Source organism: Silurus aristotelis (assembly GCF_946808225.1).
Source record: "Silurus aristotelis genome assembly, chromosome: 12".
In the NCBI taxonomy this organism is placed as follows: Eukaryota; Metazoa; Chordata; class Actinopteri; order Siluriformes; family Siluridae; genus Silurus; species Silurus aristotelis.
In genome coordinates this window covers 9,838,204-9,852,497 of record NC_139585.1, presented here as the reverse complement: position 1 = coordinate 9,852,497, position 14,294 = coordinate 9,838,204, and the positions used below count along the sequence as shown (strand labels likewise).

The following is a 14,294-nucleotide window of genomic DNA, read 5'->3' as shown; positions in this document are numbered from 1 at the left end:
TTTTAATGAGAAATATTTGTGTCAGGCAGTGTTGTGGAGAACATAGAGATTTTTATTTTGTGAGTGGTAAATATAATAAAATATATACCTACTGTATATCATATGTTGGCTTAAAATGTAAATCACTTCACAAGGGAGTGATGCTATAAACTCAACACTGTCCAAAGCCCTGCCAAATCACAACTACTTTTACCTGGTGGATGAATGAAAGATTTGGGATAGGTTTAAGAACACGCAATCTTTAAAAAAGACAACAAGTAAGCCTAGTACAATTTGTTACAGTATATTCAGTACATGCAGTCAACTATATGATAAATAAATGGTATCAAGACTATCCAGAAATAATATATTTTAAAATGTGCTGCTGGGACACAACACAAAGAACAGATGGTATAAATCTGATGTGTTGAATGACCATATACTCATTAGTTCCCCTGCATTAATGCACTAGAGTTGCTAAATAGCTAGTGTGTCGGTTTTCTGTACAACAAAACACGAGACCTCAAAAGCTAAAAATCTGCTGTGTGTCAATTCCATGTGCTGTTGTTTCGAATTGCCAGACAAAATAAAAATAAAGTTAAAAGAATTGAGACTGTAGCTATTATCTTCTTGGTAGGCTAGCTACTTCTGTCTCTGGAGTATCTTATTAAAGCTGGAATTGTGGTTAGCAAGTAGTGTTTACATAATAACATCATATACAGATATACAGATGGAACTGGTGTTAGCTATGTAATTATGTAACTTGATAGCAACTGAACTGTCATTCTGCTGCATATTCCAGTAGCTGTTATTGACATCAACCTGGCTGCATACATTAATTTTCACAACAGCAGATACGGGGTTAAGGGCCTTGTTCAGGGGCCGAGAAGTGGCAGCTTAGTGTGGCTGGGATTTAAACTTACAACCTTTGGATCCAAAGACAAATGCCCTAAACACTAAGCTACCACCTGGCCCAAACATTTGCATTTACAGTGTTTGACAGATATGTTCAAGTTTATTTCTATTGCGCTTTTCACAATTCACAAATTGAGACATTGTCTCAAAAGCAGCTTTACAGAAAGAAACTTCCAGATGATCCAGACTCAAAAGGGGAACCCATCCTCATTTGGGTGATATCAAGAGTGTGATTATAAATGTTAAAAACAATACAAAACACTGGAGAGTGAGAACCAACACGAGCACCGAAGTGTGTGATTATGAGTAATGTCCTTTATACCGACTTATACAGATACAGTATGTCCGCATTGGCAGATTGATGATGCTGGTATTTGAACTCACAACCTACTGATCCTAAGTGAAACCTCTTAACCACTGAGCTAGCACATCCCCTGTGTGTTGCAGAGGATAATTATTGCCTTTAAACGTCGTTTAAATGTACACTTGTGTAGCAAAGGAAGAGGCTGATGCGTGCAGGTCTGGGAGTGTTTCGGCTGTCTCTCATTTTGTCCTTCACTTGTTTTATTTTGCGGTTATGCTGCATTGAGTTCTCAATGTGCTTATAGAGGTTGGATCATGGCCCTGACTGTCTGGAGCACAAAGCAATGTTTAATTTATTGTCAGACAGACGCCTAGGCAAGACCCCAAATGTGTAAGTGGGAAAAGCCTACAGGAAAGACCCAAATAATTGTATGCCATGCTAAACATGCTAAGAATGAGAGGTAGTGACAGCACAATTTCTGCACAGCGAGGCAGAGAGACAGAGAGGAGATGCAATGAATCAGGTCATCATCTTCCGTATGAACTCTGCAGGAGCTCAGCCATCTCAGCACGTTAAATGATGATCTGTGACGGTGTGTAAAAATGACAGTCACAAATAAAACGCTCTACATGCGCCATAGTGTCGGCGCAGCCGGCAAAATCAGTGCAATGTGGCAAAAATATCATAACAATTACGGACAATTTGACATCGATGAAAAATATTATGACTTTTTCACTTCTCACTTTTTTGCAACGTTTATTCATTCTATATATTCATGAATATTTATTGAAATTTAAATTGTGAAATAGTGTTTTTGTGGCCTGAGTAGATTCCTGGGGTATTTTTGCATCCTGTTTTGATCTTATCACATCTTTAATTGCCTACCATATAGCAGTAAATAGTGGGAGTAAATGTAATTCGTTACTGTACTTAAGTAGCTTTTTCACGTATCTGTACTTCACTACATTTCAAAGTCAAATTCTTACTTTTTAACTCAAATACATTCTGCAAAATTCTATTCCAAATTTCTATTTATTTAGGACTGGATAAAAAGGCAACTGGTCAACCACGCAGCATCCACCAATCAGGGTAGCGTGCGTGCGCTCTGTTTTAAAATTGTTTTTAGTTCAGCTTCAGTTCAACAACAAGCAGAACATTTTGAGAGGAATAAATGATGGAAGAATCTCCTGACTCTAACGTGCTACAACACCTGTAGCCTTATTTGTAATTTCTTTTTTAAGTAGTTGAAAAGAAGGTTTTTAGGCTCGTAATAGATTTAATAGATATCAATCAGTGACTAATTTATATAATTAATAGATTGGGGTAATATGAGTGTCTTTTCAAATAAACTGAGTTGATTAAGCAAAGAGTCTTGTGACAAAAATGATAATAGGAACATTATAGCCGTAATAAATCATAATACTTTGGATAATGAAGTACATTTAAAGGCAAAAACATTTGTACTTTTACTCAAGGGAAAGTTTAAGGGGAGCACTTTTTACTTATTACTGGAGTAATATTTTACCTACTGTATCTCTACTTTTACTCACGTACATGCTTTGTGTACTTCTTCCACCACTGTTTTTTAGCGAGTGGATTTCTGGTCATCATGACGTTGGCAATTAAGTGGAGGATTTCTCATTCGTTGTTTGTTGGTTTGCTGCTGAGGGTTCTGCATATGCCTCCTGATTCACAGCCTGTCTTTTTCACCTGCTTGTTAACCACTTCCCTGTCATAGTGCTGATGAGCACACAGTCACAACTCGGAGTGTTCGGCTGTCGTCCTTAATTGGTAGGCGAGATATGAACGTTTGTAGCTGCTCAATGCCTCTTAGCTTCTGCTGGTGTTATACCTTTGTCTGCTTGTGTGCACTTGTCATTCTGACTTATTTTGCTTGTTTGTTGCAATGCACAAAAATAGTAACAGCTGGGATAGCCAGGGATTGGTCAAGAGTGTCTACAAGAGTGGAGGGGGGGGAATTAGTTGAATAACTTCCTTTTAGCAGCAGGAAGGAGCGGAATAAAAAAAACTTCCTAAAAATTCTTGTGCTTCTTATGTCAATGGTTATTTATGGTTTTAATAATAAAGACATGTTTCACTTTGGGTCATTGCTGCAGGAAACAATCCCCACCCACACAAAACTCAAACCCCACTCATAATCCAGCTAAGACATAAATTAACCCAGGAAACCAGTGTGTGTAGGGCTAGTGTTATTTGTGAATCATATCATTTAACTGTCGGAGAGTGACGTTAGTCAGTCCTACCTGCAGTGCGCTGTTGAGGAAGCAGCTGTTCTGGCCCGGCTCATTGCTCAGACCTTTGCTGGGAGCGATGGAGTTCATGGTGCGCGGGCTAGAAATGCTCTGCAGCCCGCTGCTGCCAGACGCAAAGTAGTTCCGCTTCCACGACATGGATGCTGCCCCGCTCTTTACTCTGGTCACCACAAAGGCTGCTTCCTTCTCCAGCCAATCACGCAGGAGGAGGAAGGCATCCTGGACAAGTGTAGGTGATGCAAGTGTGCGAGTTTACAGAAGTATAAAGTATACAAAGCAGGGATGTTGGCATGGACTGGCTCCTATGTCACTCCCATGTGAGGGCGATGTATAGGTCTAGAGCAGCGCTGTGTGAAGTTTGCATACAATGAAACTCTGAGTCTGCTTTCAGGAGGAAGGATGCTAGAGTCTCTTTTTTTTTCTCTTTCTCGTCCCAAATAAAGTCACCAAGTGACGTAACCTGCAACAAATGGCTTAGATTTTTTTAAGTGCTTTAATTTATTGTGGATGTCGCTGTTCCACTCCGGTCCAGGAGATTAGGTCTTCCGTTAGCCAAGCCTTTATTCCCTTCTCAACATCCAGACTTGTCTCTAAAATTTCTATTCGGCCTGTACAGAAAGAGAAAAAAAAAGAGAAAATCCATAAGTCTTTACCACGTTCCCTACATAAACTGCAGACACTTTGAAATGTAAGATTAAAAAGGAACATGGATATTTATTGTTATAAATCTTTTTTAACCAATAAAACAACTTCTCTCTCACCACCCTCCCCCCCTTTTTTTTAGCATCCCAGTTATGGCCCAGTGATCAATTTTATTTCAATTATGAATATAATTTTTCAATCAATTAGTTAAATACACTCGACTGAGATATCAATGAGCTGACTTTTGTTAGATAATTGGGTTTTATTGACCCTGGTACATAAATAATGAGCTCCCACGTTAATATGTTTGACGTGATTGACGAAAAAGCCGGTTCTTTAGTTGCCACTGAAATTTAACACAAGACTGCAGATAAAGTGCTCCTTCTTTAACAGAGATTTTTATTTTTTATTTTGGAAAATTGTGATCATGTAAAACATATTTCAGTATGTTCTTGCCTGTGTCATATACCATGTGTCAATACCCATCCCCTTCTGTCTACTTTTTACAGCCTGATTATTTTTCCATACTATATGGGCATTCTATATTCTATTTTATATTCTATTCTTTCCTTTTCTTGTGATTTTTTTATACTTATATTGTATACTTTATAGCTTAAACTTCATATTTTTATTTTATTTCTTTTTTATATATATTTTATTTCTATTTGCATGTACATTATTCAGTATTGGGCAGTTGTAAAACGCATTTCCATACATATTATACTCTGTATGAATGTGTATGTGGCAAATACGATTGATTTGATTTTGTACATATGATAAAATCTTTTTGTCACATTTTATAATAGGAAAAACATAAGATTTTTCATCACCAGACATAGTTTGTTGTTGACCTTTACAACTCATGTAATGGATATAACAAACACAAAAGCAGTTTCAGAAAAAAGAATGCCAGTAGATATTGGAAAGGGAGCAGTGTTAGAGTGTACCCTGTGTACCACATTCACGCTATTCTGTCCGCCAATAGCATAGCTGTAGCTCAACACAAAGAACATGCAGATGCAGATAAATGCTTCAATTAACGTTCACGTGAAACATCAATGTGCTCTCAGCGGCAAAATAAGCTGCTTGTGCCAGGAGCGCTGGCTTGATTATTCCCAAACCTCATGATCCCTGGAGATCTTTACACACACACAACAGCTTCTATAGTTTACACAGAATTGTCCCCTGGTGGTCTAGTGGTTAAGATGCAGCGCTCTTACCGCTGCGACCCGGGTTCGATCCCCGGTCAGGGAACCATCCCCAGCCACTCTCAGTGCCGGTCCCAAGCCCGGATAAATTGGGGAAGGTTGCTTTAGGAAGGGCATCCAACGTAAAACATGTGCCAAATCAAACGTACTGCGGATCCGCTGTGGCGACCCCTAATGGAAGAAGCCGAAAGAAAGTTTTAGTCCAGGGAGAGAGAGAAAAGAAGGAAAACATCTACTGGGCAGTAGTTCTGCAAGGTGGAAATGTCTTATTGATAGAAAAAAAAAGTCAGAAGAGAATGGAACTCGGATAACAACTCTTTACAACTGTGGTGAGCAGAAAGGCATCTCAGAAAGAACAATATGTCAAACATGGAGGCAGATGAGCTACACCACCTATCATGTACTGCAGGGGTCTCCAATCTTTTTCAGAAAGGGCCGGTGTGGGTGCAGGTTTTCATTCCAACCAATCAATGGTCACACCTGATAGTCATTGAAAATGAAGATCATTAGATTTGAACAGGTAGGATTTGGTGTGGACTTGCTTGGTTGGAATAAAAACCTGCACCCACACTGGCCCTTTCTGGGAAGGATTGGAGACCCCTGATGTACTGTATCACTCCTTCCAAAAAAGAACAGCAACCTGAGACCACATAGGCTGTGCATAGGCTGACTCAAAATTGACAGTCAAAGATAAAATCATCAACTATATTCAATCGTTTTCACATGAAAGGTGCCAATATATCTGAAACTGATATTCTCTCAGGTAATTTTTTTTTAAAGAGAGGTCTTTTAGGTGCCGTGTACACATTTCTAAGCCTACAGTTTTAAAGCAAATCAAGCAATGATAATGTGCACCAAAACGGCTTACTCCATAATTATTGGCACAAAATAAATAATATGCACAGACCTTGAAAGAATGTAAGTGTTTATTTGGGTGTTTTTTTTTTTTTTTTGTCATCATGCTGTTGTAAGAAGGATTTAAATGCGACCAGTATTATGAAGTTCTTGGTTTTAGCAGAATTTATGATGCCATCCATCTTTATTAGACATAATTCAGCATACTGTCCCTTTTATCATATAAGAATTAAAACACAATAAGGTATCAATATTGTACAGTCCAAACACATTTAGAATGAGAGAGAAAAGGAAGGAGGGATTTATCACAAAGCTGTAGATATCCTATGAGTTTCTGCAGCCTAAGTGTTCCTCATGTATTTGGGCTACAGTGAGAGTAGTATGTGAATGTGAGGGCAACTCTTGAGATGGTCGTGTAAAAAGTATAGCACATGAAGTCAAAGTGTGAAAGACATGAGGCAGAAATATGCTAAACTGATGGCAGACGTGTAGGAATGCTGTTTTACTGTTGAGGATTATATGCAGTCTTCTATAATACCCTTTTACATGAAGTACCCAAGTTGTAAAACCAAGTGTAATATATTGTTTTTGTTTTGTTTCGAATATCAGAAAGAGGATCAGGTTTATTGGCTAACTGTGTTTATATATGCAAGGAATTTGGTTCCAGCTGTTGGTGATTTAAAAGACATAAATGACACTATATATTTAGCATTTTAAAAGTGTATCCAGTGTGAAGTGTTATGGCAGAAATACAGTACAATCTTTTTCACAGCCCACAACATACACGTTATATTTTGGCTCTCCGAAAAAAATACAAACACATACACTATATTGCCAAAGTATCGGGTCACCTGGTCAAGTACGGTATGTGATTTCTGAGCATTGCATTCCACATTTAGTCCCAATTTGCTCTTATAATTTCCACCACTCCTCTGGGAAGATGTTCCACTAGATTTTGGAGTGTGCTTGTGAAGATTTGTATTCATCAGCCCCAAGGGTATTACAAAAGGCAGGTACCGATGTAGGTGAGGAGACCTGGGGTTCAGTCAGCGTTCAAATTCATCCCAACAGTGTTTAGTAGTGTTGAGATCAGAGCTTTATAGCAGGCCATTCAAGATCTTTCTCTCCAAAGCATGCAAACTATATCTTCAAGGAGCTCACTTTGTGCACAGGGGCATTGCCATGCTGGAACAGGTTTGGGTTTCCAATTTCAAGTGAAGCCAAAATTTTATTATAGCGCATCTAAAAAAGGCCTATAGAATTGAGTGCCTCCAGCTTTGTGGTAACAGTTTGTAAAAGAACCAGATATAGCAAGAATGGTCAGTGACCCAATACTTTTAGCAATATAGTGTATCTGTATCTGTATATAGTATCTGTGGAGCCATATTGGCCATATAATAAGGTCAAACATTTCCCATGTAATTTATTGTATTTTATTCTAAAATGAAAAGAGCTACACCTCCTGATGTGCACTGTTAGTCTCAGCTCTGCCCATATTACTTTGCTATATTGCACTTATATCTAGTTTATATTACTGCCCTGTTTGTTACTCTCAGAACACTTTATTCATCAAAACTACCATTAAAAAAGCAAAAACGAAACAAAACACCCAAAAAGAAAAATATGCTAGATTCCATTGAGAGTTTTTAATTATTATGCATTTAGCAGCAACCGCTACTTAAAATGTGTACTAAAGAAAGAAGTGCTTTGTCATATATATAAAAAGAAGTTTAAAAGAAGGGGAAAAAAAAAGAGTATACCCTTCTAAATCTTTTTCATTTCTGCGTTTTATCGTGCATTTCGTAGCAACTACAAGCTTAAAAAGTCCTCGTGTCCCCACTACATAAAATTTATTATGTTTATACTCTGTAAAATAAAAGGTACCGCCCTAGACAAAGAAAAGACTACCTCAGAACCCTTTTTTAAATAAAAAAGAGAATGCCGTATATGATGACCCTTGAGTGTGTGCTCTAGTGTCCTGGTGGAACAGGTTCTAAAAGCTTCAATCTTGTTTTATCCCTTGCCCCCGAACGCAGATGTCTCACAACTGAGTCATTGTGCATTTTGCAGCAACTACAAGCTTAGAAGTCCTCGTGTCCCTACTGTGTTAGTAGGGACACGTGTCCCTACTATGTAACCCACAGGTTTATACTCTTTAAAGCACACCCAAGAAAAAGGGAAGCTAGTTTGCTTGCAGTTGTTACCAAATGCACAATGACGCAGTTGTGAGACATCTGCATTAGAGGCTAGAGTTCAAACAGGACTGAAGCTTTAAGAACTTGTCCCACCAGGAGACTAGGGCACACACTCAAGGTTGATTACCCCAACTTATTCCCAGCACAACCTCTTTATGGCACGTTGGTCCAGTTAAAACGATGCTCTGTCCATTAGCCACTAAAGTCTCATGCTGATTAAGCACAAGTCAAGGCAGCATATAAGAATTGTGCCTCTGTGCTTAATTTGCATAATGCGCTGCATTCGGGAGAAGACGCAAAGACTGTCAGCTCCTCATAGTAGATTAACCCTGAGCAGACCTCTTCCTCCGGAACTGCAGCTCTACCTGCATATTGTATAAAGTGTTCAGAATGAGTGGTGCAAGCAGCCCTTTAACAGTGCAACAACCAGCAACAACCCCTCCTCTTTTTTTTTCTAATTACATTGTGAGCCCTGTGCACTGTAAACAGGGAGAGCTAATCAACCTTTGGTCAGCGCACTATTTAACATGTTGCATAACATTCCCAGTGCGCTGTGTAAAACCTGCATTGCCTACAGCCCATACACACACACACACACACACACACACACAAACATCCTTTTTGGACAACTCATTCCTGCCTTTTAAATCAGAAACAGACATAATGTATACCCGTATATAGACACTCTAAATCCCGCTTTAATTCCATTATCTGGCTCCGCTCCAGTGCCAAGCTGCTAGGCGAGGAAAGGCCTTGGCAATCTCAAAGGGGGCAGCAGGGTTGCATCATGGACTGCCACTAGCATAAAGGGTTGTGGCAAGGGCTTCCCTCAGGTTTCATCAAAGCTTCATGATATCACAACACTGGGTTTAACCATAATGATCAAAACTGGAGATTAGTCCCACCCTTAAGATGTTGACAGAATTGCTTTGTTGATGAAGGTGCATTTAGAAAGCACAAATTAATTTAGATTTCACAAGACATTTAAATGAATAAAACCATCCTCCAAGAACCCCCTACCAACCCCACCCAACCATATGATGTATTAGTTGTCAGTTTTTTGTCCAGTCGACAAAATCTGAACACTGAACTTGATTTTATTCACTAAGAAAAACTTCATTAAAAAAGTGAATATGTATTTACTGATTATTTAGTTTCATGATGAAAGAAAGGGTTGGCATTTTTTTCCTTCATCAACAAGATTAGCACTGCATAGTCAGAGAACATGTTCACTGCAAAATAAGAGCCATCTGGAAAAGTGAGGCGAATATGTTCTCAAGCTCTCATGAGGTGTGTAGGAGGGCAGCACTGCAGCACATTCACAAAGCCAAAGCCACACTCATTATCACAGCTTTTCACAGTGCCAAGACCCTTCTACACTCTTAGGAGAAGCCTTGATGCTGCCTTCAACAAATGAATAGCAAAAAAAGTGAATGTAAGTGATAAACAGGCAACGAGTGACACCGAAAGCTGCGGAAGTCATTAAATGGTGGCAATCGTACATTTGAGTGCGATTTTGATTAATTGAGACAGCAAAAATCAGGAATGAATAAAGATAAAGAGCACTGCCTGCGATAAAACTGTATTTCAAAACAGGTGGGAGTTTATGCTCCATTTCCTTTAGGCATTTTTTCAGTGCTGGTTGAACAGTACTGAAATGGCGGCCTGTGCACCCGTAAACCATTTTCAAGGTTAAAAAAGGAAAATAATAATTAATAAATAAAAAGCACAGGCCAATTAATAACTCCAGTCTAGTTTTATTTGATCATTTTAATCAAAATATTCAACATAAAGCATTTTAGTAAAACATTATTTCTTTTTCATTTATATTTTAAGCCAGTAAAATATTGATAAATATTAATTATTCATAAAGCTTTTGCTCACTAAACCACAATCAGCCCAAAAGTAGTTTAATTATGGCTGTCAATCAAATAAAATATTTAATAACGATTTTATTGCAAGATTGTCATGAGTTGACTCGTGACATTTATTTGTGTTAAATGTACCTTAAATTACTACTTTTCAAGTTTTTACACTCTAATTAACATGGACATGGACAAATATAGATGCTTTATGCAAATGTATGTTTATTATTAGTGAAACCAGACTCAACATAGGGCATTAAGACAAAATATTTTTGTAAATGTTTAAAAAAAAATTTATTGTGTTGTGTTCAATTATGTAAATTATCAGAACACCAAACTGAACTTATGCTATATTTCCACAATGACGGCTTCAATTGCCGTATGTGCAAAACAAAAGTTTAGTGATTGAAAATGATTTTTCGGTGGAGTTTTTTTATAAAATCTGAACGCATCGTGAATAAATGTGTTGCGTTAATTTTGACTCTTTTATATTTTTTTATTTATTTGTTTATTTACATTTTTTATAAAAATTGTTAAACCTAAATGCACGCTGCATCAATCCCACATTAATAGGAATTAATCCCGTTAAAATTCATTTATCAATTTTGACAGCCCCAATTAATTTATTTTAAAGATTTAATAACTTTTTTTTGCAAAATAAATGCAGTTGATGAAAAAAAATACAATTAGATATAACATTGACCAAATGTATGTTTTGGGAAAGAAAAATCAATTGGAGTAGTGGTTACTAGGTATGGTCATTTAATTGAAGTTCCTGATTATCTGAAATCACTTAATAAGCTACCGCTTGGGTTTAATAAACTGATACTCCTTTTTCAGGTATTTCAGGAAGAGGTAGGTCTTCACCCATTGCTTGAAGATAGCAGTGTAAGAAACTGCTGTACAGATATACAGTGTAGTACACAGTAAAACACAGTAAAACAAAACAACGTTTCCCCATGACAAAGGTGCTACATAAGACAATAAAAATGAACTAATGGTAACAGAGAATTGCACAAAACTATTTAAGGCACTAATACAGTGCTAACCAAACTTAAGAACAATCTGCTTTCCATTATGTTAAAGATTTAGATTCATTTAAGAAAACAGCTAAATGCTTTAACTACAATAAATGACTAAATATTTGTAAACTATAATATTTATCGATTATAGTTGTTTATATTCATATGCACTGTCACCATCTTCTTTACTAAACTAGTTTTAAAATCCCTGATGGTATGTCATGGAAGCTGGACACATTTAGACATTTAACATCTAAAAAAAAACGGAACTTTCTTTGTGTAAAACTTTTCCTTCAACCTTTTACTCTTAACATGTCGATGCAGCAGGCAAGTCTCTAACCAATATCCACTACACTTAATGAGCAGTATGGAAACCGATACATTTCACCGTCATTAATTTTGGCAGTTATCTGCCACATTTAGATTGGAAATATGATGTTGAGTATTGTGTGCCGGATTTAAGTTACATGAGAATAAGAATACTTGACAGCGATCCTATTTGCCAGTGAATTCATTTGTCTTAACTAAACTAATTAAATATGGAAGATGTTATATAGATGTTATATGTTATATAGATGTCTGGTTAATATCATGAACAGCAGCTACGCTAATTTCTACGCTAATTTCTCTCCACTGCTTCTCTTTCTCTACGCATCCCGAGGCATCCTGAGGTTTCGCCAGCCCCAGTCACGTCCCACCTCATGAAGATTGTGGACCTTTAAAGAAGTTGATGCCGAACCCGCAAACATCCCGAACCATACAGAGACGTACCAGCGCCAATTGGATCTTTATGTGGAGTTTGGACATTGGACCACCTTGAGTGTTTAAAGGCTCTGGCATGGAGAAGCTGGTGTTGTATCTATGATGATTGCAAATGTTGAGCCATTTTATGAGTTGCTCAGTAGCTCCTAGTTTTATAACCACAAATGACTGTAAAAGACTGTAGAAAGAACATTACTCATAATCTTACATTCCAGTGCTCATGTTAGTTCTCACTCTCCAGTGTTCTGCATTGTTTAAACATTTATAATCACACTCTTGATGTCACCCAAATGAGGATGGGTTCCCCTTTTGAGTCTGGTTCCTCTCAAGGTTTCTTCCTCATAACATCTAAGGGAGTTTTTTCTTGCCACAGTCTCCATGGCTGCTCATCAGAGATAAATACACACCGTTCACCTTAACATTTGAAATTCCGGTAAGCTGCTTTGAGACAATGTCTGTTGTGAAAAGCGCTATAGAAATAAACTTGACTTGATTCGACTTGACTAGATGTCCTTCCTCCATTATCCTATCCTGCTATTTGCAAACAGTACGTCTTCATGTCTGCACCGAGTATAATCATGTGGGTTTTAATGTCATTCCTCAGTGTGTTCTAATTTAAACAGGACAACAGTACAGTGTTGAGTAAAAGAAACCAGGGTACACTACTGTAAAGATCTACTCTATCATGTTATTGGGTGAGATGGAAAAAAAAAGATTCTGAAAGCTCATACTAGGTCAGAAGAAATGCCATTTATAGAAGAAAGACAATAGGTGGAAGGGTTTAGGAAAAGGAAGCATATTTAAAACTTAATGTAATGAGGCAAAAATTACTGCCTTGTTCATTCACACATGGAGGACGCAATCATTCAATTCATTAGTGACATTGTACCGAATCCAAAAATCTGCTGATAGCTGGGACTTGTTAGAACTAGACTCTACCCGATGGGAGCACACTATGAGTCGTCTATTCTGGCATGAGAGTGCATTTTAATTCAAACACAGCCAGTAAAGCAAAAAGCAAAAAAAACCCCAGAAACTAAGAAAACATACAGGCATTGAAACCGAGCAGTCGGACAGCAAACATCACCTTTTATTGAGGTTTCAAAGAAAGATGTCATCCCTCAGACCCATTGTATGGCCTGGAACACTAGCATAAATGATGTGTGGTACACTGTGCTGCCTCACATGTTGCCTGTCGTTGAAAGGGTTTGCGTGACTGCTGCTCCTGTGCTCAGTCTATCTCCTACAGAGTGCATCATTGATCACAGAGGGCGATGTTGGCAGGCCATTGAGGTCTCCAGGGTGTGAATGAAGCTCTGGAAAACAGCCAGAGAGATGGGAGGGATGCACGAATCTCCTCTCTGCACAGGCAGAAGGGACAAGCAGCTCGTATCTGCAGGGGAGATGTGGGCGGCGGCACAGTGCTCCACAACTGAGCAGATGAGATGAAAGTGGTGCACTTAAATTTCAAGGAAACTTTTAATAAGGTAATTCCAATCGATTCTTGCCTTTGCACAAGTGGAATTTAGATCTAAAAAACGGCTCCACTGTATAATGTGCAAATTCAGCGACCACTTTCCTTTCTTAATTCAGTTCCAGTTTTTCTGGCCCAGAAGTCTTTGTTCCAATTAAAGCACCTAAATAATGTGGTAAAAGTCACTAAAAAACATCTGCTGGCATTTAATTACATTAAAGTGGCATTAGCTCTTTCACATGATTAGCAAATTCTGTTTCAAGTTCCGTTCCAGAACTTCCATGCGAGAGAGAGACGAGCTGAATTAAACGCATAGCCACCACTCATCAGCCGAGCCTAATAGGTCTTCCCTGTCCTCCAGCAAGGAGAAAATTAGCAAGGACGCTCCTATTTTTCTTCAGACGATGCATGGAAAAACAGACACATTAAAATCCTGAGTGTCCATTAACCCCAAGGGCCTGGTACTTCAAAGCAAATGGGAAAATTCATGATGAACTACAAAGAAGTCAGTTGGGCCGAATCACTTAACTTGACCACAAAGAATGCAGAAAGTGACATACTAAGCAAACGGACTAGACAAGAGATATTAAGCACAAAGACTGCAAAGTTGACAAAATGAACTACAATTCTAACACTATTCACACACTGCCATTTTGGACTGACCTTTTTTATCTCTGTGTTTCATTCAGCACATTCATTTAAAAAATAAATATATTTTGAAGTTGAATTGTAGCTTTAATTTGAAAGTCATATAGAAATTACACACCTTTTATTTCATTATAAGGTGCTTGATGCATGAT

The 14,294-nt window shown here is 38.0% G+C and overlaps 2 protein-coding genes across 7 annotated transcripts in view; one reads left to right on the top strand and one right to left on the bottom strand.

Annotated features, from left to right (window-relative positions):
* Positions 1 to 14,294, top strand: part of LOC310734505 (intelectin-like) — a 147,877-nt gene that overhangs the window by 61,689 nt on the left and 71,894 nt on the right. The gene's annotated exons all lie outside the window — the stretch shown is intronic.
* The window catches only part of usp54b (ubiquitin specific peptidase 54b), a 121,995-nt gene that overhangs the window by 71,975 nt on the left and 35,726 nt on the right, over positions 1 to 14,294 (bottom strand). For 4 of the 5 annotated variants that reach the window (XM_083556446.1, XM_083556445.1, XM_083556444.1 and 1 more), the window contains exon 2: positions 3,463 to 4,079. The exons of the other annotated variant lie outside the window; for it this stretch is intronic. In XM_083556446.1, the coding sequence (XP_083412572.1) occupies positions 3,463 to 3,609 (147 nt within the window). In that variant the 5' untranslated portion in view covers positions 3,610 to 4,079. The remainder of the gene's footprint in view (positions 1 to 3,462; positions 4,080 to 14,294) is intronic. 5 annotated transcript variants of the gene reach the window in all.